General features: G+C 49.0%; 2 protein-coding genes across 2 annotated transcripts in view; one reads left to right on the top strand and one right to left on the bottom strand.

The window, feature by feature from the left end:
* ALDH1B1 (aldehyde dehydrogenase 1 family, member B1) overlaps positions 1-4,734 on the top strand; it is a 5,556-nt gene extending 822 nt beyond the window's left edge. Inside the window, 3 exon segments of the mRNA XM_010847070.1 lie at positions 2,445-2,467; positions 2,470-2,556; positions 2,559-4,734. Of these exon segments, the coding sequence (XP_010845372.1) occupies positions 2,455-2,467; positions 2,470-2,556; positions 2,559-4,006 (1,548 nt within the window). The 5' untranslated portion in view covers positions 2,445-2,454 and the 3' untranslated portion in view covers positions 4,007-4,734.
* Positions 4,735-15,020: 10,286 nt separating this feature from the next.
* IGFBPL1 (insulin-like growth factor binding protein-like 1) overlaps positions 15,021-27,715 on the bottom strand; it is a 13,419-nt gene continuing 724 nt past the window's right edge. Inside the window, exons 2-5 of the mRNA XM_010847112.1 lie at positions 25,510-25,633; positions 17,958-18,067; positions 17,175-17,291; positions 15,021-15,252 (exon numbers count right to left, since the gene is read on the bottom strand). Of these exons, the coding sequence (XP_010845414.1) occupies positions 15,103-15,252; positions 17,175-17,291; positions 17,958-18,067; positions 25,510-25,633 (501 nt within the window). The 3' untranslated portion in view covers positions 15,021-15,102. The remainder of the gene's footprint in view (positions 15,253-17,174; positions 17,292-17,957; positions 18,068-25,509; positions 25,634-27,715) is intronic.

Here is a 27,715-nt window from a genome sequence, read left to right as displayed (position 1 = left end):
GTACGGAGGGGGCGGCACCAGTGCACACCCCACATGGGCCTCTAGAGTAGTAGCAGCCTTGGCTGGACAGGAAAGCAGACATGCCAGCCTTAGTCTGTGAATACCCCTCCCTCTTGGTGACCTCCCATTCCCTTTATCTTGACCTCCCCTGGGACTCCTCCCTCTATAGACACAGGCCTGCTGGACCCAAGGATGCTTCTGTCCCAGCATGGGGCAGAGTCCTGAGTGAACCTGCATCCACCCCTGACGGTCTGCTGGCTCAGTGTCTTTCCAAGGGATGGCTTCCTGGGCAGCATTGGTTTGTGTGGGGCCAGGGATCTGGCTCAGTTGGTAAAGAATCTGCCAGCAATTCGGGAGACCTGGGTTCAATCCCTGGGTTGGGAAGATCCCCTGGAGAAGGGAACGGCTACCCAGTCCAGTATTCTGACCTGGAGAATTCCATGGTCTGTATAGTCCATGGGGTTGTAAAGAGTCAGACACGACTGAGCGACTTTCACAGGGATCTGTTTGGAGCTTTGTTTTCCTGGATGAGTTCTTTCCTCATCTCCCTCCCCAGTGGCAGAGAGTGGGGGGTGCTGGGGTAGGGCAGGTGCAATTCATTTTGGGAGCTGGTGAAGTGAGGCTTAAGTGAGCCAGCAAAAGTGGAGGGATTGATGTCCCAGCTGGAGAGTAACTGCTTCAGCGAATCTAGGAAATTTATATACTATTTAAATTTCATTGAATAAATTTTATAGACTTAAATGTTGTGTGTGTGTATGTGTGTTAGGTTGTTGCTTCTGTCGTGTCCAGTTCTTTGCGACCCTATGGACTGTAGCCTGCCAGGTTCCTCTATCCATGGGATTCTCCCGGCAACATTACTGGAATTGGTTGCCATGTTCTCCTCCAGGGGAATCTTCTGGACCCAGGGATCGAACCCTAGTCTCTTATGTCTCCTGTATTGGCAGGAGGGTTCTTTACCTCTAGAGCCTCCTGGGAAGCCCTTAAATTTTATAGGTATCATTTTAATAAAGTCTACACTGTTTTCAGAGTTGTAGGCCAAAGTAAACAGAGCCTTCTTTCCAGCTGCCGGACTCACTGCACTCCTGGGAAAGCTGAAGCAGTGCCTGAAGGGCTGAGCTGGGCTGGTTTCTGAGGGTACCAAGCTCTGATGACCTAGGTGGTTGTGCCAGGCTTTTTATATGCACAACGCCGTTCAGTGTAGCCCCATGAGGCATTTCACATTGTGAGGAAACAGGCACAGAAGTAAAGTGAAGCAAGCCCTCTCTCAGAGAACGGCTCTGGCTCTGAGTCTGTCTGGTTTTTACTCTACCCTTAGGTCAATTAAGGGGCTTCCCTGGTGGCTCAGATGGTAAAGCGTCTGTCTGCAATGCAGGAGACCCGGGTTCAATCCCTGGGTTAGGAAGATCCCCTGGAGAAGGAAATGGCAGCCCACTCCAGTATTCTTGCCTGGAAAATCCCATGGACGGCGGAGCCTGGTAGGCTCCACTGTCCATGGGGTCCCAAAGAGTTGGACACACCTGAGCGACTTCACTTTCACTTCACTAGGTAAATTAAACAGCCTCAGTGGATATTTTGATGTTTCCTTGGTCTATCATTTAATAACTACCTACTGAGCAGCTGCTCTGTAGCCAGCATAATTCGAGGCATCAACAACATAGCAATGAATGAAACAGGAAAAAAAAAATCCCTGCCCTCATCGAGCTGACATTTTACTGGGGAGAGGCAGACAATAAACATGTAAGCATATACATATACTGTTTGGTATGTCAGATGGGTGAAAATAGAGCACAGTATGGGGGAGAGACAGTCCTGGGGCTGAGGAAGGCGGCAATTTTATAAAGGGTGGTTAGGGAAGGCCTTGGGCTTCCCTATATAGCTTAGCTGGTAAAGAATCTGCCTGCGATGCAAGAAATCCTGGTTTGATTCCTGGGTCGGGAAGATCCCCTGGAGAAGGGATAGTCTACCCACTCCAGTATTCTTGGGCTTCCCTAATGGCTCAGACGGTAAAGAATCTGCCTGCAATGGGGGAGACCTGGGTTCGATTCCTGGGTTGGGAAGATCCCCTGGAGGAGGGCATGGCAATACACTCTAGTATTCTTGCCTGGAGAATCCCCATGGACAGAGGAGCCTGGCAGACTACAGTCCATGGGTCACAAGAAGTCAGACACAGCTGAGTGACTAAGCACAGCAGAGCACGGGGAAGGCCTTACTAAGAGGGTAACATTTGAGCCAAGACCCAGAAGAGGTGAAGGAGTGAGCCAGAGGCTAGATGGGACACAACAGACTTGGACCAAAGTGTTCTTCAAGGCTTTTGTAGCCCTTTGGATCCATGTTTTCAGAGGGGGCACCCTATTATGCTAGAATCTTAGAACATCTTAGCTGGTGGGCCTTTGGGGGCCCCTTATTCATTCTGCCTGTTCACCCTGGCTCCTGTCCCTCTCTAGAGTACTCAGCATGCTGCGCTTCCTTTGCCCCGGCTGTTTGCCCTGCACCACTCCACCACCCAGTACTTCTCAGCAGCAGCCCTTCCCAGCCCCATCCCTAACCCAGACATCCCGACAACCAGCTGTTCATCAGCAATGAGTGGCATGATGCCGTCAGCAAGAAGACTTTCCCAACAGTCAGTCCTGCCACGGGAGAGGTCATCGGCCACGTGGCTGAAGGGGACTGGGCTGACGTGGATCTGGCAGCGAAGGCAGCCCATGCAGCCTTCCAACTGGGGTCTCCATGGCGCTGGATGGATGCCTTGAAGCAAGGCTGGCTGCTGAACCACCTGGCTGACCTAGTGGAAAGGGATCGTGTCTACTTGGCCTCACTGGAGACCCTGGACAACGGGAAGCCTTTCCAAGAGTCTTATGTCTTGGACCTGGATGAGGTCATCAAAGTGTACCGGTACTTTGCTGGCTGGGCTGACAAGTGGCACAGCAAGACCATCCCCATGGATGGTGAGCATTTCTGCCTCACCCGGCATGAGCCTGTTGGTGTGTGTTGCCAGATAATCCCATGGAACTTCCCCTTGGTCATGCAGAGCTGGAAGCTCGCCCTGGCACTTGCCATGGGCAACACTGTGGTCACGAAGGTGGCAGAGCAGACACCCCTTTCTGCCCTGTACTTGGCCTCCCTCATCAAGGAGGTGGGCCTTCCCCCCGGGCTGGTGAACATCGTCACAGGCTATGGCCCAACAGCAGGAGCAGCCATCGCCCATCACATGGATATCGGCAAAGTTGCCTTCACCGGCTCCACCAAGGTGGGCCACCTGATCCAGAAGGCGGCCGGCAATTCCAGCCTCAAGAGAGTCACCCTGGAGCTGGGCGGGAAGAGCCTGAGCATCGTGTTGGCTGATGCCGACATGGACCATGCCGTGGAGCAGCGCCAAGAGGCAGTATTCTTCAACATGGGCCAGTGCTGCTGTCCGGGTTCCTGGACCTTCATTGAAGAATCCATCTATGATGAGTTTCTGGAGAGAACGGTGGAGAAAGCTAAGCAGAGGAGAGTCGGGAACCCATTTGATCTGGACACCCAACAGGGGCCCCAGGTGGACAGGGAACGGTTTGAACGAATCCTGGGCTATATCCAGCTTGGCCAGAAGGAGGGGGAAAAACTTCTCTGCGGTGGGGAGCATTTCAGAGAACAAGGTTTCTTCATCAAGCCCACCGTCTTTGGTGGTGTGCAAGATGACATGAGGATCGCTAGGGAGGAGATCTTCGGGCCCGTGCAGCCACTCTTTAAGTTCAAGAAGATCGAGGAGGTGATTGAGAGGGCCGACAACACCAGGTATGGCTTGGCTGCTGCTGTGTTCACCCAGGATCTGGACAAAGCCATGTATTTCACGCAGGCACTCCAAGCTGGAACAGTGTGGGTAAACACCTACAACGTTGTCACCTGCCACACGCCATTCGGAGGGTTTAAGGAATCTGGCAATGGGAGGGAGCTGGGGGAAGATGGGCTTAAGGCCTACACAGAGGTGAAGACGGTCACCATCAAGGTTCCTCAGAAGAACTTATAAGAACAGCTACCAGGGAGACCCAGCTCTAGGCCAAGGATGCCACCACAGCTACCTACCAGTGGTTGCCAAACACTTGTTTAGCCATTTCCCTTTATTTGTGCCAGATGAACTCTTAGGGACAACCACAACAAAGAAAGCAATTAAAATGAAAGCTACTGTAGTTAAAGCTGGATGGGGCTGGACTCTGAGTCTTATCCACCTGCACCCCAGCGCCCTAGGTGGGCCTGTGTTACTTCTATGAAACCTTAGGAGTCTCTGAAAGACAGATAAAAAATCCCTGATCCAGACCATGGCTCTTAGTTCTTCCCGCTGGTCCAAGGACTTCCCAGTGAATTAATTGATGTCGTAGTGGGTAGACTCTTCCAGGGGATTGGAAGTCATCAGGAGTTTTAAACTCAACCCCATAATCTTGGTCCCATTCTCCAGCGACATGCCCTAAAAATCAAGGACGCTTTTCTTCTAAGTACCAGTTGCTGGCTGGTTTACTTGCTTGCATTACTTTGTTTTGCTACTGATTTTCCTTAATTTGAAAGAGTGTGGACAGAAAATGCATATATATAACCATTCCTTTAAAATAATCTCAGACAGCCCTAATGTCAATCAACTAATGAGTGGATAAACATAATGTTTCCATGGAATGTCTCTTAAACTGTTCAGCCTTAAAAAGAAAGAAAGTACTGACACATGCTACAATATCGATGAACCCTGAAACCATTATTCTAAGTGAAAGAAATCAGACGTATAAGACCACATGTTGTATGATTCCACTTATAGGAAATATCCAGAATAAGCAAGTCCATAAGACAGAAAGTATATTAGTGGTTGCCAGGGCCAGGAGTTGGGGTGGGGAGGGAATGGAGATAACTGTTAATGGCTATAGGATATCTTTGGGGAAAGTTTGAAATTTCTGGAATTAGTGATGGTTGCACAACTTTGTGAATATACTAAAAAGAAACTGAATTATATACTTTAAAGGAGTGAATTCATTAGTTAAAAATTAAAACAAGCTCACACATTCTGCTTGCAAATCAATTTTGTATCAATAGTCTCTTGCTGATGAACATTTTACAGAGTCTTAGGGATGGAAGGGACCCCAATAGTCTATAATCCCCTGCATAACATTTCTAGTTTTGTTTTCTCTCACCTGGGTGACAAAGTGCAACTTTAAGACCTACAGATAAAAGTGCTGGCTTCTGCCTAGAGCCAGTCTATTCGAAGTCTCATTTTAAGGCTTCCACTGGCATTGTCCCTCCAACTCTCACCAAAACACACCAGCCCTCAAGCCAAACTCAACATCAAGGCCATCCTGACATGCTGGGGTTTGAGGAATTTCAGACCTGAGAGTTCAGTATGTTTGTTGTTAGTCTCACAACTCCATTGTCCAACTGATGGGAGTGAGTCAAAGTCAGCTAGAGCATGATACAGAAACAATGCTGATCCCCTCTCTCCTTGTCTTCCATCTTTCTAGACCTTGCTGCCCATGGCTCACTGTACTTTTAGGTCCACTCAAGCCTTGTGAATGCACCTTCATCATCTCTTTAATACCCCATGTCTCACCTAGGCATCAAGATGATTTTGTTCAGTATCTTACCTTGGAGTTGGCCTGAAACTGCTTCCTACGGATTCAGTGTCCGTTTTGTCCCCTCATCTCTGCTTCCTAGGGTCCCCTTTTTCCAAAGGCTGGAGTGACTCTTACTGCCCCCTGAAGTGCACCTTTTACCTATTTCTCTTGGAGGCTGTTGACACTTTGCACAATAGTGAAAGTTGCTTGTGAGTGTTTGGGTGGCTGCATTGGTGGGGCCTCTAATCATCAGTGTGCAACATCTCAATAAGTTAAAAGATCCATCCCTCACTTGCTTCTCAATACTTATAAGCCAAAGAGGAGTTTGGTAGAGGGCATCCCAGTGCAGAGTGGGACTGGGAAAGGATAATCTTCTAGGTCCCTCATGTGTGTGCTGAGTCACTTCAGTCGTGTCTGACTCTTTGCTACCCTATGGACCGTAGCCCCTCACTTCACCCTGAAATTCTGAGAGTGAGGAGTCACGTAGGTCAGATTCCCAATCAGCACAGCCTCTGCAGACTCTCAGCACTCATCACCATTGCTCTGAATGCAGACAGGTGTGAGCAGGGAGGTTGAACCAGGCATCATTGCCAAATGTAGACACTGCCTGCATGACTTCACTTGGTCATAAACACTGCAGTTCCAGGACATCCACCCACTCAAAAAACGTAAAACAAGTGCCTTGTCGATCACTGTGCCTTATGTGCTTTTGAAGTCTCACAATAATCCTATCAAGTAGGCAGTAGGGTTACCCCTTTTGTCAGATAAGGAAAGGGAAGCTGAGAAATTTTGTATGCAACTCATTCGGAATCATTTCCCATGTGCCTATGTTATGAGCCAGGAGGGAGTTGTGATACTGTCAATTGTAATAATAAGTATATGTTCAGTCTTCATCCATTTCTGGCACAGCTCCTAAAACCTTTGGAAATTACCTGTGTGACCAGAGTGATAAAGTTGTCTTTACTTTGTAATTAAAAATAAAAACCTTATTGGGGTATAGTTGCTTTACAGTGTTGTGTTAGTTTCTGCTGTACAATGAAGTGAATCGACTCTATGGATACAGTACACCCTTCCTCTTGGGCCTCCCACCCACCATCTTCCCCTCAGCTGAGCTTCCTACACTATACCGTAGATTCCCCCAGCTATCTGTTTTACAACTGGCAGGGCTCGTACGTCAATTCCCCTTTCTCAGTTCATCCCACCTTCCTCCGCCTGTGTCCACGGGTTCATTCTCTATGTCTGCATCTCTATTGCTGCCCTGCAAATAGGTTCATCTGTACCATTTTTCTAGATTCCACATATATGTGTGAATATACAATATTTGTTTTATTCTAACTTACTTCACTCTGTATGACAGACTCTAGGTCCATCCATATCTCTACAAATGACCCAGTTTCTACCTTTTTATGACTGAATAATATTCCATTGTGTATGTGTACCACATCAAGATCCATTCATCTGTCGATGGACATTTAGGTTGCTTCCGTGTCCTGACTATTGTAAATAGTGCTGCTATGAACTTTGAGGTGCCTGTGTCTTTTTGAATTATGGTTCTCTCAGGGTATTCTGGAGAAAGCAATGGCACCCCACTCCACTACTCTTGCCTGGAAAATCCCATGGACGGGGGAGCCTGGTGGGCTGCAGTCCATGGGGTCGCTAAGAGTCGGACACGGCTGAGAGACTTCACTTTCACTTTTCACTTTCATGCACTGGAGAAGGAAATGGCAACCCACTTCAGTGTTCTTGCCTGGAAAATCCCAGGGACAGGGGAGCCTGGTGGGCTGCCGTCTATGGGGTCGCACAGAGTTGGACACGACTGAAGCGACTTAGCAGCAGCAGCAGGGTATTCTTGCCTGGAGAATCCCATGGACAGAGGTGCCTGGCAGGCTACAGTCCATGGGGTCGCAAAGAGTTGGACACGACTGAGCAAGTTCACTTCACTTCAGGGTATATGCCCAGGAGTGGGATTGCTAGCATCTTTTGTTATGTTAATGAAGTGACTCCTGGGCCGTAAGCATGAGGGCTGATTACCAGGAGAACCAACCTTGCAATCAGAGGTCTGGAGCTTTCAGTCCCACCCCTCTGACCTCTCAGGAGGGGAGAAGGGCTGGAGGTTGAATCAATTGCCGATGGCCAATGATTTAATCAATCATGTCTGTCCCAAGCCTCCATAAAACCCCAAAGGACTGACTTCAGGGAGCCTGAGTGAACATGTGGAGACTCCAGGGAGAGAGGGGAGCTTGGGGAGAACGTGGTAGCTCCATGCCTTGTCCCTGTGTATCTTGTCTGGCTGACTGCCTGAGTTACATTCTCTTATAAATAAACTGGAGCTCTAGTAAGTAAAAATGATTCCTGAAGTCCATGCTCTAGCAAATTAATTGAACCCAAGGATAGAGGGGTTCATGGAAATCTCCAGTCCAAGCTTGTCCGTCAGAAGTACAGGTGACAACCTGGACTTGTGACTGGCATCTGAAGTTCGGGGTGTGTAGGGTGGGGAGACATCCAGTGGCCCTGACCCTTGAAAGGGATCTGTCCCCATCTCTGGGTAGATAGTGTCAGAACTGAGTTGAATTCTACTCCCTGCTGGTGTCTGAGAATTGCTTGTTGGTGTGGGCAACCCCTCTTCTGAGTAACACACACGTTAGCATTGGGTCCAGGAGATAGGGGCAAGGGAGGCACACCAAGAGTACATCTAATGAAATGCCAAAGTCTGAAGAGCCCACAGCCATGCCAACAATCCCAAACACCCAGCTTCTTTGCTGGAGCCATCGGGGCTGCTGCTCCATCACCCAGACAGATTCCAGGCCATTTAAGAACTTCAGTTTGGGTTGGTTGTATTATGGGTGTGAGACTGACCTCTGGTGGCTACTTTGTTAATTAATTTGAAGGCTACTTAATTATGGGAACACTTCATGTTGTCCTCAGGTTTCAGACAGAGGACAGCTCACTCTGGCACACCACACGGAGCACATCCGTGCAGGCGTGCACAGTGGATAGAGTGTTTCTTATAAAGATGCTTTTAGAGTTTAATCCTCTTTGGCGCTGTTCACGCCTACCTTCCAACCTTGCTTATGCTGTTTCTCCTTCCTCCCTCTCCCAAAGTCAGCCCGTTGTCTCGGAGCCCTGCTGGGGACCCACCTGCTGGGGGACCATCCTGGAGGTACCCTCCTCCTCCAGGATGCTTTCTCTGACCATCTCAATCAAGCCATCTCTGGCCTCTTTGAACTCATAGCACCCATCATACCTTTAGTCTTGCCTTGTGGTAGCTGTTTGTTAGTGTGTATATAATGAAATGGCTCTGATTTTCTGTCCCATCATGTCTCCCATAGACCTCCAGCATGTCTGACCTCTCTCCCTGCATCCTTGCCACCAGGCACACAGCCCTCAGTAGCTCCTACAGAGTGGACGGTGCCCATCCGTTCCCACATGGGACTTTCAGGGCAGCAGCACAGGGCAGTGATGCTGACCTCCCTGAGCTGATGAGGAGATGAAGACTCCTAGAGTAGAGGCAAGTGCCCGAGACCCACAGACCATGGCAGGGTTTGACCTTGGTTCTGGGTCTTTCAACTTCAAAGCTAATGCCCGTTCTTCCTGAGGAATGAGTGGGGCACCTTCACAAGCAAGAGACAGGAGCCCTCTCTTCTCTTCAGAAGCCCTCTCTGAGCCAGGGCTGTGACTCTGGGGGTGTGAGCAACAGTAGATCCCTCAGCACCAAGCAGGGCCTGGGTCCCAGCTGGTCCTCTGCAGATGTGTGTGGTGGGTGGATTTACCAAGGGAGATGAGAGAGGCCTCTGTTCCCCACCCCCACCCCACTCCCTAGTATTGATACTAATGATTTTTACTCTTTCCCCCGACATCCAACCATTCCCTAATATCATGGGGGAGATTAGGTTAAGGAAGAGGCAGCCACAATGAAAGGAGACACAGGCACAGTCAAGGCTGAACTCAGAGGCAGTCCTGACTGTAGAAACATTCACGCCCCAGGAGAGAGGTGTTGATTTGAGGTGAGAGTGGGCAAGTGTATTCAGTTCTGAATTCAGTATTCAGCTGCAGACGCCATGGCACTTTCATTTCCCTTAATTAATTAAAATATCATATAATAATGATTCTCTGATTTAATGTTCAAGAGGCTCTGGTGAAGGCTGGGGATGAGGAAATTCATTAGAGGGAGACTGTTCACTGTCAACTGATTTGCTCACACATTAATTTTTTTGCATCATGCATCTCTAGGGCAGAGAGGAAGGCAATTTTTTAAAGATAGGATTCATTTCACCCTAAAACTTGAAGAAAAAAAATCATTTTGAGTTAAAAAAGAAAACCACCCTTTTTTGTTTAAGATGGAAAGTGAATACCTTTGGGATTGAACAGTAGCTTTTTGACTTCTTCCTCAAGCCCAGTTATAACCCAGCCGACAACAGCAGACTGAGATTCAGGCCCACTTCTTATAGCATAATTCCAACCTCTTCTGATGACACTTAGGGGTGTGGCCAAAAGCCCATCTGCCACGAGAGCTCTCAGCCACCACTGGTCGCTAGTCCCCGTGCACAAACTACATCGCACTTCTCCACCCCTCTTCCTTTTGTGTGCTCCTTGCTGAGCCTGGAGTCTCCCACACTCACTTCAATCCCCCGCTCAGATGGCACCTCTTCCAGGAAGTCTTCCTTGATCTCCCCCTACTTTGATCACAGAGCAGACACCCTGTGCTGTGTGGCAGGACGGCAACCTTGTCCCACGCATCCCCACTTCAGTCTCACCTGAGTGCAAGGCCCAGGTCGCACACACCTTCATGCTGCCAGTGTTTGCACTCTTCTGTTCTCTGGAGAATGCTATGCTGGGTGCATGTGGGAGGTAACAGAAAGCAAATCTAAGTGAATGAGTTAAACAGTGAAAAGTGAAAGTGTTAGTAGCAGCTGTGTCCGACTCTGCAATCCCACGGACTGTAGCCCGCTGGGCTCTTCCGTCTATAGAATTCTCCACAGTGGAGTGTGTTGCCATCCCTCCAGGGGATCTTCCCAATCCAGCGATTGAACCTGGCTCTCCCACACTGCAGGCAGATTCTTTACCATCTGAGCCTTATACAGTGGGAGACACCATTTCAGAGGCAGCGAGAAAGTTCGGTCTGGCAGTAGATGATTAGTTAGGGCTTGTTAAGAATTGCAAGCAAGATGACCGGGCAGGACTGTAACCACAGCCCAGATGTGAGAGGTAAGGAGGATTCTGATGAAAGCAGCTGATGTGGGCAAGCAGGAAAAAAAAAGAGGGGGCATGATACATAAGGACTGATGGAGAAGTATCAGTGGGGCCTGGACACACCTACAGCAGTTCCAAGCACAGAGACCACAAAGACTGTCCCTAAAAACAGTTATTTTTGGAGTGCAGGGGTTATGTGACATCATCACATGTATCAAAATAGGGGAGAAAACTCAGGCTCCGAGGGAGTCCTATTTCTGAGTGGTAACTCAGAGCACATATCTAGCCTCAGAGAAGTCCTGGGCTCTCACAGTGGAAAAGTGATTAGGTAGGAACAATCATATTAATCTACGCTTTTGGTTTTGGTGGAAACTTCACACAGTGTAACATTATTACTTTTTGTACATCATTACAATGCTGAACCCAGCCTCCTGCAGCCTTGAGGCTCGGCCCTGTCACCCAAGAGCTCCATCCATCCTGCTCTCTGAGTCCACATCCAGCTCTCACAGGGCAAATCTGGGGTGATTCAACTGATTTTGCTGAATGTGCTTATCAGCAAATGCATGATGCTGTTCTCCCCAGCCACAGTTCCCTTTTCCTCTGACATAGTTTCACTAAATGTCTTCCCAAGCCATCTCCCAATCACTCAAATCACAGAGGAATTAACCACAGACTTGGACACAGAAAGTCACTCATTGGGGTGGGGCGGTGTGCTGTGTAGGAAGGGGATGTGAGCCGGTCCCCTAGAAGGCCCAGCCTCCAACAGACAAGCGCAGCTTCCCACTTGTGATCAGTTTCAGTTCTGACTTTATTCAAAGAAGGGGTTCCAATGTTTTAAAGTTCGAAAACCACTGATCTAGTTTCATTCCCTTCTCATTCACATGAGGAAACTGAGGTCCAGAAAGTGAAGGGGACTTGCTCAGGGTCACCCAGAAAGATAGGGATGCATTCCCAAATGAACCTCATGTTTCTGGAGTCCTGGGACAGTCCTCTGCTGTGTTCGTTATGGTGATGCCACCCCAACATTTCAGATGTGGAATAGCCAGGCTTAAAGGAAGAAAATGCAATTCCAAAAAGACTCCAAAATGCAATGCTCAAAGTGAGCGTCATGAGGGTGTTGGTTTAAAAGTTGAGACAGACCCTGAGGAGAATCCCTGAAACCCGTGGAACTGGCAGCATCTTCCTTCTCATGGATACAAATTGTTCTGAGAGGTAGCACGATGGAGTGGAAAGGGTGCCAAAGAGGACCAGGCGCCCTCAGCTCCAGTCCTTCTCAGAGGCTTTCAGACCTCAGGCAAGCACTGTACTCTCAGAGCTTGGTTTCTTCACCTGTAAAGGGGGAGGGACATTAATGCGCATCCTACCTGCCATCCCAGAGATGGGAAGTAACCACAGACAGAGAAGTGTTTCGTGAAATTTAACAGCTATCCACATGTGAGATCTCAATTTTGATTTTAAAGAATTTTACTCGTCACCCAGGGGATCTATTTCTTTAGCCAGATATTACTCTCCGTCTTTCTTAACAAAAAAGCAAGCAAGTTTTGTTTCTGGGTGACCTCAGAACATCTCTAAGTAAAATATACTTTACTATACTCTAATCTGGAGAAGGCAATGGCACCCCACTCCAGTACTCTTGCCTGGAAAATCCCATGGACGGAGGAGCCTGGTGGGCTGCAGTCCATGGGGTCGCTAAGAGTCGGACACGACTGAGAGACTTCACTTTCACTTTTCACTTTCATGCCTTGGAGAAGGAAATGGCAACCCACTCCAGCGTTCTTGCCTGGAGAATCCCAGGGACAGGGGAGCCTGGTGGGCTGCTGTCTATGGGGTCGCACAGAGTCGGACACGACTGAAGTGACTTAGTAGCAGCATAATCTAATCTACAGCCCAGAGAGAGCAGTTGACTCCTTTTTTTACAATCTGATGTCCAAAAGCCAGGTCTCCACTGCCTGCTTGGTTAGAGAATGCTGGGCTTGTTAATAAGTGGATATCTTAGTCCCCAAATACTCAGCCTCTGAGCCTGGTTAAGTGTTCCATCTAGGACTAAATCTCTTTAAAATGGGAAAATAGCAGGAATAGATAAGCTATAGCCAGCTCTCCACACCCTCATGTGAAGCAATGCTTTGTTTTTGAGGGAATATTTTTAAAAGAATGCTAAGACTACACTTCTCATATTTTTTCTGTAGGACCATCTTACTCCAGGATGGCAGTGTTTGAAAGGACAAAGGTTACATACAGTCCAAATAGCACATTCACAGCTGAAGAGACCAAGGCCCAGAGAGGGAGGGACCTAGCCAGATCACACAGCAAGTTAGAGGTCAGGCAGAGGACAGCAAGACCTTCCCCCTCCTAAAACACACACTGTCTGTCACAGAGCCCCACTAATCAACCATGGACAAATGAGGCAGAGTCACAGCTGACACACACTTTGCCCAGCCCTGTAGAATTACATGGACTTAAATGTGACCTTCCCTTGGAGGGAGAAGCTAAAAAAGAATTCTCACAGAGCTGTTCATTTCAAAAGTATAAAAAGGCTACATGCAGTCTGTTTTCCCAAGGTTTGTTTGCCCTGCTAAAAACTACATCTGCATACGAATCTAGTTTGCATCTAATGTTTAAAAACATACAAAAGGGGTCATCTACAAACACAGTTTTTCTAATTCTTCACAAAGTGAAATGATCCATGACTTGACTTTTCCGTCATCCCGTGATCAAGTTTCTAAGACCCTAGAAGAAAAGAGGGAAAAAAAAAAATTAGAGAAAAGAAGCCTGCTCTGTCATAGTCAACTACATGTTAGACGGAAGGTGGGGGTAATGACCCTAACTTTAAATCTCTCCCCAACCAGGAGGGGTGCTGGTGGGAGCAGAGGTGCCTAGGGGGATCCCAGAATTACTAAGACCTATGGGTGGGCATTTCAGAGGCAGATTCCAGCATAATATGAGGAAGAACTTTCAATTACTGGAAAAATCCACAGATGGTTTTTTGGTCGTACAGAGCTCTGTGTCCCCAGAGTTATGCAAGCAAGATCTGGCCTATTCTGCAGGCTGCAGAGAAAACTCAAGAGCTAGGCAGTGGCAATGGCTTAAAATTCCATGACTCTTTGTGACTTCTTTTGAAAACTCAACTATAATAGACTATATTCATAGCCTGGTATCATTTCTGTTTTTAAAATATAAATATACACTTATTTAAAATATGAAACCTATATATATATATACACACATGTGTATATACATAAGTATACATATAGGGAAAAAAATCCTGATACCTGACTTTTTGATATATATATGTTTCTATTTGTTGTTGTTTAGTCACTCAGTCTTATCCAACTCTGTGACCCCCATGGACTGTACCCACCAGGCTCCTCTGTCCATGGGATTTCCCAGGCAAGAATACTGGAGTGGGTTGCCATTTCCTTCTCCAGGGGATCTTTCTGACCCAGGTATCAAACCTGCATCTCCTGCATCGGTAGGCAGATTCCTTACCACTGAGCTGTATATATAACAATACACATATATAAAAAACTAGAAGTATCAGGAGGGCAACTGTAAGAGCCATCTCCTAACTGAATTTCTGTTTGACGATTTTACACATTACACTTTCCTCCCTGTTTCTAGAAGCTCTAACTACTTGCTGCTGCTGCTGCTAAGTCGCTTCAGTCGTGTTCAACTCTGTGTGACCCCATAGACGGCAGCCCATGAGGCTCCCCCGTCCCTGGGATTCTCCAGGCAAGAACACTGGAGTGGGTTGCCATTTCCTTCTCCAATGCATGAAAGTGAAAAGTGAAAGTGAAGTCGCTCAGCCGTGTCCGACTCTTAGTGACCCCATGGACTGCAGCCCACCAGGCTCCTCCGTCCATGGGATTTGCCAGGCAAGAGTACTGGAGTGGGGTGCCACTGCCTTCTCCGCTAACTACTTGCAGAGCTACACATAAGGGAACAGAACCAGGAAGCTCAGACTGTCTCCTTTGTGCGTGTTTTCACCCGGGCACCATCACAGTGACCATGTCTGCCCTCTCAGCACCCTCACAGGGCAGACTTGGAGGAAATATTCCATTCAGCCTCAGAAACAGAAAAAAAAAAATTAGTGCTCTCTTTCACCTGGACACCCCTAACGTTCATACTCTTGACTTGGCATGCTAGTGGGAAGCCCAGCATGATATGTGTGTAGAACACACCAGAGTCTACCTGCCAACTGTAATATGTTCTGCCTTTGGTTTGCATTCCTCTGTTTCCCTCAATTCAGTATTTTTCTTTTTATTTATTATGCATCTTATAACTCATCTCAACCTCTTGTGACAGAGGTGTACAAACTCAGATGACTCGAAACATGCACGTGCCCCCATCACAGGCGGTCATCTGGAGCTGGGAAGCGGGGTGCTCTGTACTGACTCCGATCCACCACGGTCACCGTGCCATGCGACTGGGCCTCCCCGACTGCGTTGGCTGAATGGCACTGGTACACCCCCTCATCTTCCTTCCTCAGAGGGTTGATCTAGAAGTTAAACAGGCAAGTTTGTACAGTCATACACAACACAGCAAAATCGCTTACTTAGTTCATAATGATCCTGAACACTTATAGCTTTTGGGAATAAGACAGAGTTCACCCTCTTATTTCTCTTCTTGTCTTGGCTGCTGAGACAGAGTTAAACTTCCTTCTCAGTACCCTCTGTATCCTGGCTCTCATTTTAATGTTTCCTGCATCCTGCCTTTTACTGAGAGCAACCTGGTCCTTTTATTGAAGGTGATAGGTATAGATTCTAAGGAAAATGTGTGTGTGCTCAGTCGCTCAGTCATGTCTGACTCTTTGTAACCCCATGGACAAAATAACACCTTTCCCCTGCCTCTCCTTTTAACAAAGCAGGGGAGTATGTTACATTTGAAAAAGCCATGGACCCAGTTGCATCCTGAGCCTCTGAGCTGGGTGGAGAAGTTGCCAAACCTGGCAGAGATGGGAAGGGAATCAGAAGGGCACTCTGGAGAGCCCATCTCACACCCCTGCAGAGCAGATCCACAGCAGCGCCCTCTTTTCTTGCTTTCTCTCATCAGAACAGCATCTCTCAACTGAGTCCCTACAGACCTGAGAGGGTTTATGCACCCTGTCTCATTTTGATCCCATCATGGCTGAAGGGGAGCATCATCATCCTCACATTACAGGAGACTCACCAGTAAGTCACAGATTTTAGGGTCACCAGACATGATCCAGTCCAAAGCCCCCTTTTTATGGCTGTGGACACTGAAGCTCAGGGAGGTAGAGTGACTAGCCCCACGTGGGCCCTTATCTCCTTTCTCCATCACCCTTTCAAACACAGGACATTCCCTCTTCTCAGCCACACCGCTGCATGTGGCATGGGAGAGCCCTGGAGGAGGATGGGAATGTGCTGTCCACACCCACCCGGCCCCCAACCCTTACTACTCCCTTTATCAGCCGTGTGGTCTTAGTCAAGTGTATTTGTTTTCTATGGCTCTGTTACACATGACCACATGCTTAAAGGCTTAAGACAACACAAATTTACTATGTACACCTCTTGAAGTCAGACGTCCAAATGGGTCTCACTGGGCTAAGGTCAAGGTATCAGCAGGGTTGCCTTCTTTCCAGATGCCCTAAGAGAAGCATTCTAGAGGCTGCCTGTATTCCTTAGCCTGTGGCTCCTTCCTGCATCCTCAAAGCCAGCAACAGTAGTTCATGTCTTCTGACACTGCCATCTCTGGCTCTCTCCCCTGCCTCTCTTTTCTACATTTAAAAGACTCCTGTGATTGTATCAGGCCCACCCAGATAGCTCAGGATAACTTTATCAAAGTCAGTGATTAATAACCTTAATTCCATCTGCAACCTTATTCCCCTCTTGCCATATAACATATCCACCAGTTCCAGGGATTAGGACATGGACATCTTTCTGAGGCCATATTCTGCCTACCAGTGAGATCACTTCTGCTCTCAGGCATTAATACTACCTGCCCTGCTTTCCTCACAGTTACCGCAGAGCCCAGGGAGAAATGGATAAGAACATTTGAAAGGTGTAACATAACACAGAAATATAAAAGGTGCTTTATAAGGGCCAGTCAATAACAGCCAGTGAAGTGAAAGTTACTCAGTCGTGTCCAGCTCTTTGCGACGCCACGGACTATACAGTCCATGGAATTCTCCAGGCCAGAATACTCGAGTGGGTAGCCTTTCCCTTCTCCAGGGGATCTTCCCAACCCAGGGATCGAACCCAGGTCTCCCGCATTACAGGCAGATTCTTTACCAACTGAGCCACCAGGGAAGCCCAAGGACACTGTAGTTGGTAACCTATCCCTGCTCCAGCAGATCTTCCTGATCCGGGAATTGAACCGGGGTCTCCTGCATTGCAACTGGATTCTTTACTAGCTGAGCTCCCAGGGAAGCCCATGATTATCAACAAATGAGATACTCACCAAAACCCAGGCCGTGGCCTCATGGTCAGAAGGGCCCCCTTGCACCTGGACAGCTATGTTGGTGTGGTCCCCAGGCAGCTCCTCCATTACCTGGGTGCCCTCAGGAGACCGTGTGACCTACAGAAGGCAGAAAAAGCAGGGGTGATTTAGAAAAATCGTTTCTGAATAAGGACCACCCCACAGACATCCTCACTGTCTTCACCTCCCGGATGACTTGAAGGCTGAGACCCTAGTATCTCATTCCTATCAAACATTAGTTTCTTCTTAAGCCTGAATATATGTACAGACAGCACCCCCTGCTGGACAGCAGAGATACAGACATCACCACCACCAGAATTTCATGGCCCTTTTCAGGGCTGTTGAGATAAGGAAACAACATAGGCTGTGCTCATCTCCATCTCTCAAAAACTGAGCTGCAGGAAGATCTAGTTTTAGGATAGGATCGGGTCACCTTCCACCAACAAAGTCTTTCTAAAACCCAGATCCAGTAGAGGAGGCTCTAACTTCATCTCAGCTGACCCAGGCTAGATAAACAGCAGAACTTCCTGGACAGCTGAGTGGCAAAGGGAGCAAACAGCCACACCCCTTCTCTGGGGAGAGCTTTGGGGTAAAAGTTTTAAATCGTAAATCTGGAGGCAGAGGAATGAAACATATTTTTTGTAATTCTCCAACTCACATAAGAGATAAACAGACACACACACACTTAAAAACATTTATACCTTCCCCCAGCCACACACACACACATACACACACACATGCAGAGAAGTTCTTGGATATAAATACCTTCCTCCATGTGACAACTGGGGTGGGCACAGCTCTCACCTCACAGGACAGGTACACCTGTGCCCCGGTGACATTGTGAACACTCTGGGGTGGGGTGATGACCACAGGAGCTGGGAGAAAAAGACAAGGGAAGACAACCTTGACCCTGGCCAAGCCCTTCACCTCTAAGATCCCCTGCCTGCACATAGCATCTTGGGGCAGGTGAGACCTCCCCACACGGAAAGGACACACTCAGAGGCAAGGAATCCTAGAAGGGAGTTCTCCTTAGACCTGAAAGGATGCCTTCATTTCCTCCTTCATTGCCTCTGTTCTACCAACAGGAAAACAGGGATCCAGAGAGGAAAGACGACTTCTGTCTGTGGTCTCATCAGACTCCCTCCCAGGACCCCTCCCAGCTGCCATCTGCTTACAGCTCAACTACACGACAGGGTGGCAGGCTCTGGGAGGGGCTGTTGTCTTCTAACACAGGCGAGGCAGAGTCTTCTAACAGATGGGCTTTTTTCCTTCTGCATCGAGGGCGTTCAAAGAATAATGCCACAAACCACAGCTGCCCTCACCCCCTGCTGAGACCCCCTGTGGTTCAAGATGCTCATTTGCATATCACAGGCTCCACCAACCTCCCCATCCCCATCCTCAAGGGCAAAACTGCAGGCACGGATGCTGAGCTTCACTGCTGCCAGAGAAAAGTAAATCAGGGAATTGGGCAATGTGGTGCTAGGCTGCCAGGACTTTACAGAAAAGACAGAGGGCGTGGGCTTGCCAGGTGGGACGGGAAAGCATATGGCATTTGAGTTAGACATTCTTTTTTAAATGCTTATTTTCTCATTTATTTGGGTCTTAGTTGTGGCACTGGATCTGTAGTTGCGGCACGTGGGATCAGTTCCCTGAACAGGGATCAAACCCCCAGCGCCCTGCATTGGGAAAGTCACTGGACCACCAGGGAAGTCCTGAGTTAGATGTTCTTAGCTGATACTCCACACTCGTTTGTCCTTCTTCCTGTGGCCAGCCCCTACTCTGCTTACACTGGGCCTAAAAGAATTAAGCCCAGCTGCCTTGGCCTTCAGGCCCTCCATCTGGGCCTCAGCATGCTTGCCCGCCCTGCCCTGCCTGTCCTCTGTTTGGGATGCACCGCAGCTGCCCATCCTGAGGGCCTGGGGGTGTGTCCTAGTCCAGTACCAGGGATCTGCCCACCTTGACCTGCTGAATCTCAGCCTGCCTCACAGTGCAGATACTTCATCTGGTCTCACCAGCCTACCCTCACAGCTGAGGCCAGTGTGGTCTTGGGGAAGTGCAATGTGGAGGCCTGGCCAAAAGAACGCTCTCTGCTCAGGTTTGCTGTCTGTAAGATGGGGATGCGTGTGCGCTAAGTCGCTTCAGTTGTGTCCGACTCTGCAATACTATGGACTGTAGCCTGCCAGGCTTCTCTGTCCATGGGATTCTCCAGGGAAGAACGCTGGAGTGGGTTCCCATGCCCTCCTCCAGGGGATCTTTCTGAGATGAGGATAATACCCCCTGTGTCACAGGATTGTTGAGCTGATTTTAGTACATGTTGAGTGTGAAAGTGAGGGTTTAAGGTAGCACAGTGTGCAAGTGCGGGGCAGGGTAGGCCTGTCAAACAGATGACTCCACAAAGAAACATGTGACAAACAAAAGAGTAAACACATTCATCCCTGGGCATCAAATTGCAGAGTCCATGGCTCTTGGCACTTTGCCTGGTGACTGATGGACATGCCCTCTGCCCTCCACAGGCCAGCCTTGGAGAAGGAAAGGGCCTTTGCCAGCCGAGGTGAGGCTGCAGTGAAAAAGGAGAACAAAGGGAGAGAGACAGAAGGCTGGATGAAGAGCATGGAGGGAAGGAATGAAAGGGTGCAGAAATGAGACAGGTCTGGACCCTCTAGACAGACTAGGAAGCAGACCCTGTCGAACTGATGCCAAAAGATCTCTGGGAAATTGTCTTCGAGCTTCTTATTTCAAACTGGAGAGGCCCAACTCCCCAAAGCATGTGCCTGACGGTCTGTGATGGACTCATCTAGCCTCCACTTGCATGCCCCCAGTGATGGAGAGCTCACTACTTATAAAGCCAGGCCCTTCCATCCTTGACTCTTCTAGTAAGAAAGGTTGTCCTCACCTGGAGTTAAAACCTGCGTCCTGTAACTCCCACCTATCAATCCCAGGGCTGCCAGGAGCCCTATGGAGCCCTGGTTACCTCAAGTGGCCTCCAGTAAGTTGAATACAAATGCTGCTCTCCTCACCCCAGGCTGTTTTCTTCCCCCTCAGGCCGATCAGCTCACTCCTTCAGCTGTGACCAACCCCTCTAAGCACCACACCTCTACCCACAACCCCGAGTGTAGCCAGTCCCCCGAATAAACCAAGGTTCCAGGCTTCTAACATCACCCGACACGCCCCAGCCACCTGCCAACCACCACAAAGAACCACAGCACCCCTGCTCTATGGCAGAGACCCATCTGCAATGGGCAACAAAGACAGTCTAATTTATTCACATCCTCCTGCCAGCATCGCCTCCCCCGGAGCCCAAACCAGTCCTCAAATGGCTCGCTGTGGGAACAATCAGAACTGCATCTTATTCTAAAGCCCTCAATAGATTCCAAAGGGACACTCAATCAACATGTTTTACTTCCGTTCATGTAGAGCCATAAATTTTAAATGAGATTTCATCAGTCCCTTTCAAGCCTAAATGAATAAGCCAGTAAATCACATTTCATCTCTCTCTCTCTCTCCTTGCATTTCCCTCTTTTTCCATAACTACAGTTAAAGACCGTCTTGGAAATACTGCCTTTGCCAATAGTTTCAAGCCAGAAAATAGCATTTCTTTTCCAAAACAGCCCACTGCTTTTGGCAATAAAGCGACATTCAAGCTTTGATTTATTTTTAAATGTATACACAGTACATTCATTCTTTCTAGTGTACAGCTCTAAGTTTTGACAAATGCATACACCGTGTAACCACTACCATAACTCAAGATATAGCAGTGTTCAGTTATTTCAAAAAATTTCCTCCTGTAGCTTAATCTAGTTTTAATTTAAACATATCTGATTTTAAATTTAGAGATTTTTTTATCCATAATGGCTCTTTAAAATCAGCCATCATTATCATGATAGTGTGTGTGTGTGTGTGTGTGTGTGTGTATGCTCAGTCGTGGCCAGCTCTTTGTGACCCCATGCTGTAGCCCACCAGGCTCCTCTGCCCATGGGATTTTCCTGGCAAGAATACTGAAGTGGGTTGCTATTTCCTGCTCCAGGGGATATTCACAACCCAGGGATCGAGCCTGTGTCTGCACTGCAGGAGGAATTCTTTACCACTGAGCCACCTGGGAATCCCATCATGATAGTAATAATGCCACCCTTCTGCTTACAGTGGTAAGCCATTTGATCCTTCCAGCAATCTCCCCAGCTGCCATCTGAGGGAGCTAGCCAGGGTTACCCAGCCTTACACAGCAGGGTGAGACTATGAGCCCAGGGGGCTCAGTCCCATAACTTCCTGCCTTCTCCTGAGATGACACTTCCATGTCCAGCACCCTCTCATCTTCACACCAGTCATGGGAAGTAGGTGCTTTTAGCCCCACTTAACAGATAAGAAATCCAAAGCTCAGAAAGGTGAAGCACCTGGGGGAGCAAGGATGCAAACCTAGGCACTCTGATTCCATTAATTCCACATGAATTTTAAGGGTGAAACATATGTTAGCCATATGCACTCCATCCCAGAATAAGAATGAGTTCCTAAGGTATTGTGTTGGGGGCCCCCAAGACAAGTCCCAGGATCAATGACTTGCTACGAGGACTCATGGGACTTGGCACAGTTTATTCATAGTGGGATTTATTACAACAAAGGAGACAAAGCAAACCAGCAAAGGGAAAAGAGATTCATGGCACAAAGGCTCAGGAAACCAGGAGCACGCTTTCAGAAGCCTCTCCCAGTGGAGTCACAGAGGATGAGGCACTTAATTCTCCAGCACAACCTGTGACAACACATATGACAGGCCTCTACCAAGGAGGCTCACTAGACACTCAGTGCCTAGGGTTTTTACTGGGAGCCAGTCCCCTAGGCACCCTCTGCCTGCTGCTGCTGCTGCTGCTGCTAATTCGCTTCAGTCGTGTCCGACTCTGTGCAACCCCAGAGACGGCAGCCCACCAGGCTGCCCCGTCCCTGGGGTTCTCCAGGCAAGAACACTGGAGTGGGCTGCCATTTCCTTCTCCAGTGCATGAAAGTGAAAAGTGAAAGTGAAGTCGCTCAGTCGTGTCCGACTCTTAGCGACCCCATGGACTGCAGCCTATCAGGCTCCTCCGTCCGTGGGATTTTCCAGGCAAGAGTACCGGAGTGGGGTGCCATTGCCTTCTCCGCACCCTCTGCCTACTACATACCAAAACTCCAGACTCCCAAAAGGAAAGCAGGTGTGCAGCATAAACCATGCTGATTGTACAGTTCGCATGCAGTGAGTGACTCTTCTCAATTCTGGAGATGGTGGGATGCTTCCGCACATCCAAATTCTCAGTGGGCCTTTCCAAGGATAACAGTCTCAGGCCCGCCACATGTACTCTTCTGCACAGAAATGAGACCCTTCCAACATCACCCCAGGGAGCAGCTCTTGTGAAGATACCATTAAATGGGTGGTGTGTCCACATTTACTCTTTTCTGCACAGAAATGAAACCCTCCCAACATCACCCCAGAGAGCAGCTCTTGTGAAGATACCATTAAATGGGTGGTGTGTCCGTAATCCTGGCAGGATGCTCCCAGTCTTACTGCTCCCAAGGGCTCACTGAAGTGTGGCACTGAGGCCCTGCAACTCGTGACTGCCCTGGGAACTCAGGCTCCGTCCTGTCTCGCCCACACCCCAGTTTCTTCTTCTTTAAAATGGGCACAGGAGTCCCTTCTCCCCCCGCTGCCCTCCGCATGGGCTCCTGTGAGGACAATCACAAGAATTCCAGCTTGCACAGAAGGACCTGCAGATTCCACAGGGTGTGCTACTCCAAGGGTAGTCTGTGATGATGCTGAGACTCTCTACTGGCCTTTGGGGAGTGGGCTATCGGTGGGCCCTTCCCCGGAGGCTCCCAAGGCCGTGGTCCGCAGCCCTCTCTTTAGAGAGCCCAGCCCACTGCCGCCTGAGCTGCCACCCTTCTGGAAGAGCCAGGGCTCTCCTCTCCACCGGCCTTTGGCAAGAGTCACGTGGCTTTCAGGAGCGAGGATGGTGCCTGGTCAGCCCCGCCTGGGAATCTGCTGGTTTTGTCTCCCTAGCTCTTCCTTGCTAAACACTTGCTTCCTTCTGCTCATGTCAGCTACTGCCCTGGAAATGCTGGGATGGTACAAACTCACCCATCAGGGAACAGACTAGTCACCCAGATGTACACCCTCGGAGGCAGCACAGAGGGTGGGCAAACAGTACTGTGCGTGTGTGCTCGGTCGCTTGAGTCGTGTCTGAGTCTTTGTGACCCTGTGAACTGCAGCCCACCAGGCTCCTCTGTCCATGGGATTCTCCAGGCAAGAATACTGGAGTAGGTTGCCATGCCCTCCTCCGGGGATCTTCCCGAACTGGGACCGAACTTGGATCTGCCTGCGTTTCCTGCATTGTAGGTGGATTCTTTACCCACCGAGCCACCTGAGAAGCTCAAACACTACCAAGGGAAACCCAAATGCCCCGGGGGTCTGGCCGCCAACCACCGGGCAAGTTGCTAACAATCTTCTCCTTATCTGCAAATGACAATAATGACCATAGCCCCACATCCTCCGGGGTGAAGGGGAAGAATGGATGTGACTGTGTTATTAACCTTGTGGATCTATAGAAATGAAAGGGATCGATGTTATTACTATAGTGTGTGGGGAGCTGTCCCCCCACCCCATGGACTGAGTATGTCCTTGATGGCTGGAATAAAAGATCTTTCCTAATGCCTCCAAGATTTGTCTAAAGTTAATGGTGCTTGGGAAAGAAAGAATATCAAAAGTCATCTCCCAGGAACCCATCTGCTCATATGGAAAAGCACACAACCAAAGGGTTTAATAATCAGTGCACTGAACAGCCCTGATAATTTATGCTAATAGTCGCATTACATGTGGAACCAGAAACAGCTTAATCCGACTCCCTGCAGTGTGTGCCTCAAGCCCCCTCCCTCGGTATGAAAGGCTTTTGAGCATGAGGCCCCCTTCTTTGTCCCTCTCACAAAGTGGCATTCGCTGCATCTCCTGGTTACCTGGTAACACAGGCCTTGCACAGACTGAGATTTCTAAGTGGAGATGGAATTTCAACCAAGGCGAATTTTCTAAGATTTAGGATCTCAATAGCTCACTGATGCTTCAGGGGCTTGGTTGGCATGGTACCCCATTCCTATCTAATGCAGCACTCAAAACACGACCTCAACCTGCTGTCTGCAGGACCCCAACCTCCTCCCAGTGCTAGCAAACGATCAGGGTACATGGAACAAAGCAGCTTTTTAAAGTAATGATAACAAAACACTAACATCACCACCACCTTACTGTTGAGAAACGGAACCAATACCTCAGTACAGAATGAAGGTTCACCCCACAGAACGGCACGCCAGTTCCGCAACGAGCCTGCCCCAGATGACTCTGGGTCTCATCTCCTCCGCCAACCAGCCCACTGGGTATTGCCTATGGGTCCACTGTTCACACTCGCCCCAGGAGCTCCTACCTCCTTGCCTTGGTTTATGCGGTGCCTCTCTGCCCCCGCTTCTCAGCCCAGGAATTTTCTACCCATCTTTCAAGCTCCACTCAGCTGCTTCCCCTTGTGTGAAGCTATCCCTGTTCTCTGAGGAGCCATCACCAGGTGCTGAAACGAGGTACCAGCAGCGAGCCTTCGAGGGGAAAAGGAAGGTGGATTCAGACTGAGAAACTAAAGATTCAAAAGTAGCCAGTTTGCAGCACCTTCCTCATCAAGTTGCCAGCAGGTTATAGATACATGACTCCATCTGAAAAGAGTCAGGAACTGGAGCCCCACCTCGGCCGGCAACCAGTCATGTGACTCCAGGAAACTCTCTTCTACCAGCCTTAGTTTGTCCTCCTATGAAGTGGGAGTGAGACCTGGCCAGGGTAGTTGTAAAAAATCAAGAAAGAAGATGGAATGCAAAAGTGATTTCCAATAGCCAAAAATTATTTTTATGTTGGAACCCAGTGAGTCTTCAATGCATGTGTGTTGATCACAGGATTACTCTCATAATTCGAATTTTGGGGCATTTCAGAGCATAGAAGGAAAGGTCAGAATTTAAACCTGAAATCACACCAGAGGTATTTGGGTACGAACACTTCCCACACTGTGAAACCTAATATTTCTGGAGGCTTCATTCCCTTAAAGTCAGGTGCTGGTTTACTGAAGGCACAGGAGAGGACAGGGGAGGGGTGACTTTATTGCCAATATTGAAGCAGAACAGCTGCTGCTCTGACTCGATCTGTTTCCCGTCAAGCAGCGAGGTCCCCAGGGACATCGTTAAAAAGTGCTCCTGCCATGTTGTCTGAATAAAGGCTGGCTCGAGGGCAGCACAGAATAAGGTGCCATTTTCCCTAGCTGAAAAGATCCCTGGTTCACACCTTCCTGCTTCACCAGGGCCCAAGAGCAGGGGCCGCACAAACACTTCAGGACGGAACGCAACGGGATGATAGTGCTGGGGTCTGGGTAGTGGCCAACGACACAGTCGCTGGTAGGGAAGGAAAGCTAAATTGTGGGGAGGCCTGAAGCCTGTCACTCCTGGGATCATTAAAAGCAGCTTCTGAATTACTTGTGTTTGGCTCCATAAACATCTTTACTCCCGGGGCCTGTGCCTGTGGTGGGCTCAGAGCCCACAGATCAGAGTGAAGGGGCTGTCACATTTACTTGTCATTTGGTAATTTTCAATGAATTAGGGGTACGGAACCTCCATCTGCCCACACTGTGGTAACCATGGCAACCGCCACCTGCCCGACTTAATACTATCAAGTCCTGTCCTGAAACAGGGCTGAACAGGGTGCTGGGGACCTGGAAGCCAGTCAGGTTTTACTGGTCACCCTGGTCACCCTGGATGAGTGCCCTGCCCCAAGGGTCTCGGTCTCCTCCGTATAACAGTAGATTGGGTCTAAATGCCTTCAAGGCAGCTCTCTCTTAGAAACAGAGTGCCAGTCCAGGGAGGAATCATTTGAGAGCATCAGCACCGGTTAGTCTGGAGACCTGGTCAGCATTTCTCATGTCTCCTGCATGTGGAGTGAAAGTGTTATCTGTCTGGAAACAAAGAGACTTGCCTCAGCAGAATTAACTGCTGAGGAAAGTAGATTGTAAAAACAGATGATAGAAAGAAGAAGGAAGGAGACAGGGCTGTTTAAATGCCACAGGGCATAAACAAAGGTTCGAAGTGGAGGGAGCTCAACAGAAACTCCACAGGGGCTGACACAGCCCCTGGAAGGTCCCAGCCCAAAGCCGCAGCCAGGGAAGCAACAGCCAGCTCTCTCCTCCACCGGGAGCCCCATTGAGGAACAGCCAGCAGTGACTTGCCTGTGCTCTTCGGGCTGCCTCAGACTCCACAGTGGGCAGCACATTATTTCCAAGTTTCCAGAGACAGGGGCCTTCTTGCCTCATCTCCAACAAGCCACTGGGTCTCCTGGACTTGAGGGCATCTAACTGGGATTCTTGGTGAAAGATAATACTTACTAGAAATTCCAAAGGCCGTCCCCCACCCCCAAGGCTTCCTTGTTGCAGCTGAAGTCATGACACTGAATGAAGCATTTAGGTCTGCTCTTGGGTCTCTAGTCCCAGGCCAGAACCCCAAAGGTGGGCCTCCTTGCGACTCCCGTGGCACAAGCTCACCTATACTCTCCACTTCCCCCTCCAGGCCGCCTAGACAAGGGGCATTTCTCCAAAATCTAATGGCCCAGCAGGGTGCTTGACTGGGCATCCCTATACTAATATTTTGGTTTATTTCTGTTTGGTTTTGAAACATTACATGTAGAAAGTGAGCAAATACGAACCCATAAATGGCTTTATTGTGATGTTAATGAAGCTTGTGTTTTTAGGTCCCAAGCAATTAATCATTTTCTATTACTTTACTTGAAGTGAAAGTGAAAGTCTCTCAGTAGTGTCTGACTCTGCAGCCCCAGGGACTATACAGTACATGGGATTCTCCAGGCAAGAATACTGGAGTGGGTAGCCGTTGCCTTCTCCAGGGGATCTTCCCACCCCAGGGATCGAACCCAGGTCTTCCATTTTGCAGGCAGATTCTTTACCCTCTAAGCCACCAGGGAAGCCCTTACTTAAAGTGGAACAACTTACTTAAAGTGGGACCCTCCAAATTCTATAAACTTCAGTCTTATAAAACCTGGGGTCTGCTTCTGATGGCACCACAATCTCTTCAGAGCTTAGGTCTCCCAAGGTTTTACCTGTCCTGGGCGAGATCTTCCTCAAGATTCCCCGCAGGGCAGGACACCACACTCACTGAACCCCGGTGCCCTAATCCCCCGGACTCCAAGAGTCCCAATCTGCAGCTCCTCCTCCCCCTCCCCCTCCCCCTCCAGCATCTCCATCTGCTCTCCCTCTTCATTCACACAACCCACCCCCGTCAGGTCCAAGGTGGGACCCCAGGGAGCTGGACCCAGCGGGGACACCCTGCTTCCCACACTCTCAGTCTTTCGGAGGCAAATATGCCAGACCTGCAAACAATTCTATCAGTAAGTACTTAAGTACCAAAAGGGACAGCAGGCTCACCAAAATGACGACCAGCTCTGTGACTGGTGACTCCAAGGGCTTGGTAAGAGAGGGTTCAGGATGTGG

Source organism: Bison bison, unplaced genomic scaffold (assembly GCF_000754665.1).
Source record: "Bison bison bison isolate TAMUID 2011002044 unplaced genomic scaffold, Bison_UMD1.0 scf7180017864243, whole genome shotgun sequence".
NCBI classification, from domain to species: Eukaryota; Metazoa; Chordata; class Mammalia; order Artiodactyla; family Bovidae; genus Bison; species Bison bison.
This window is presented reverse-complemented; position numbering and strand designations above follow the sequence as displayed.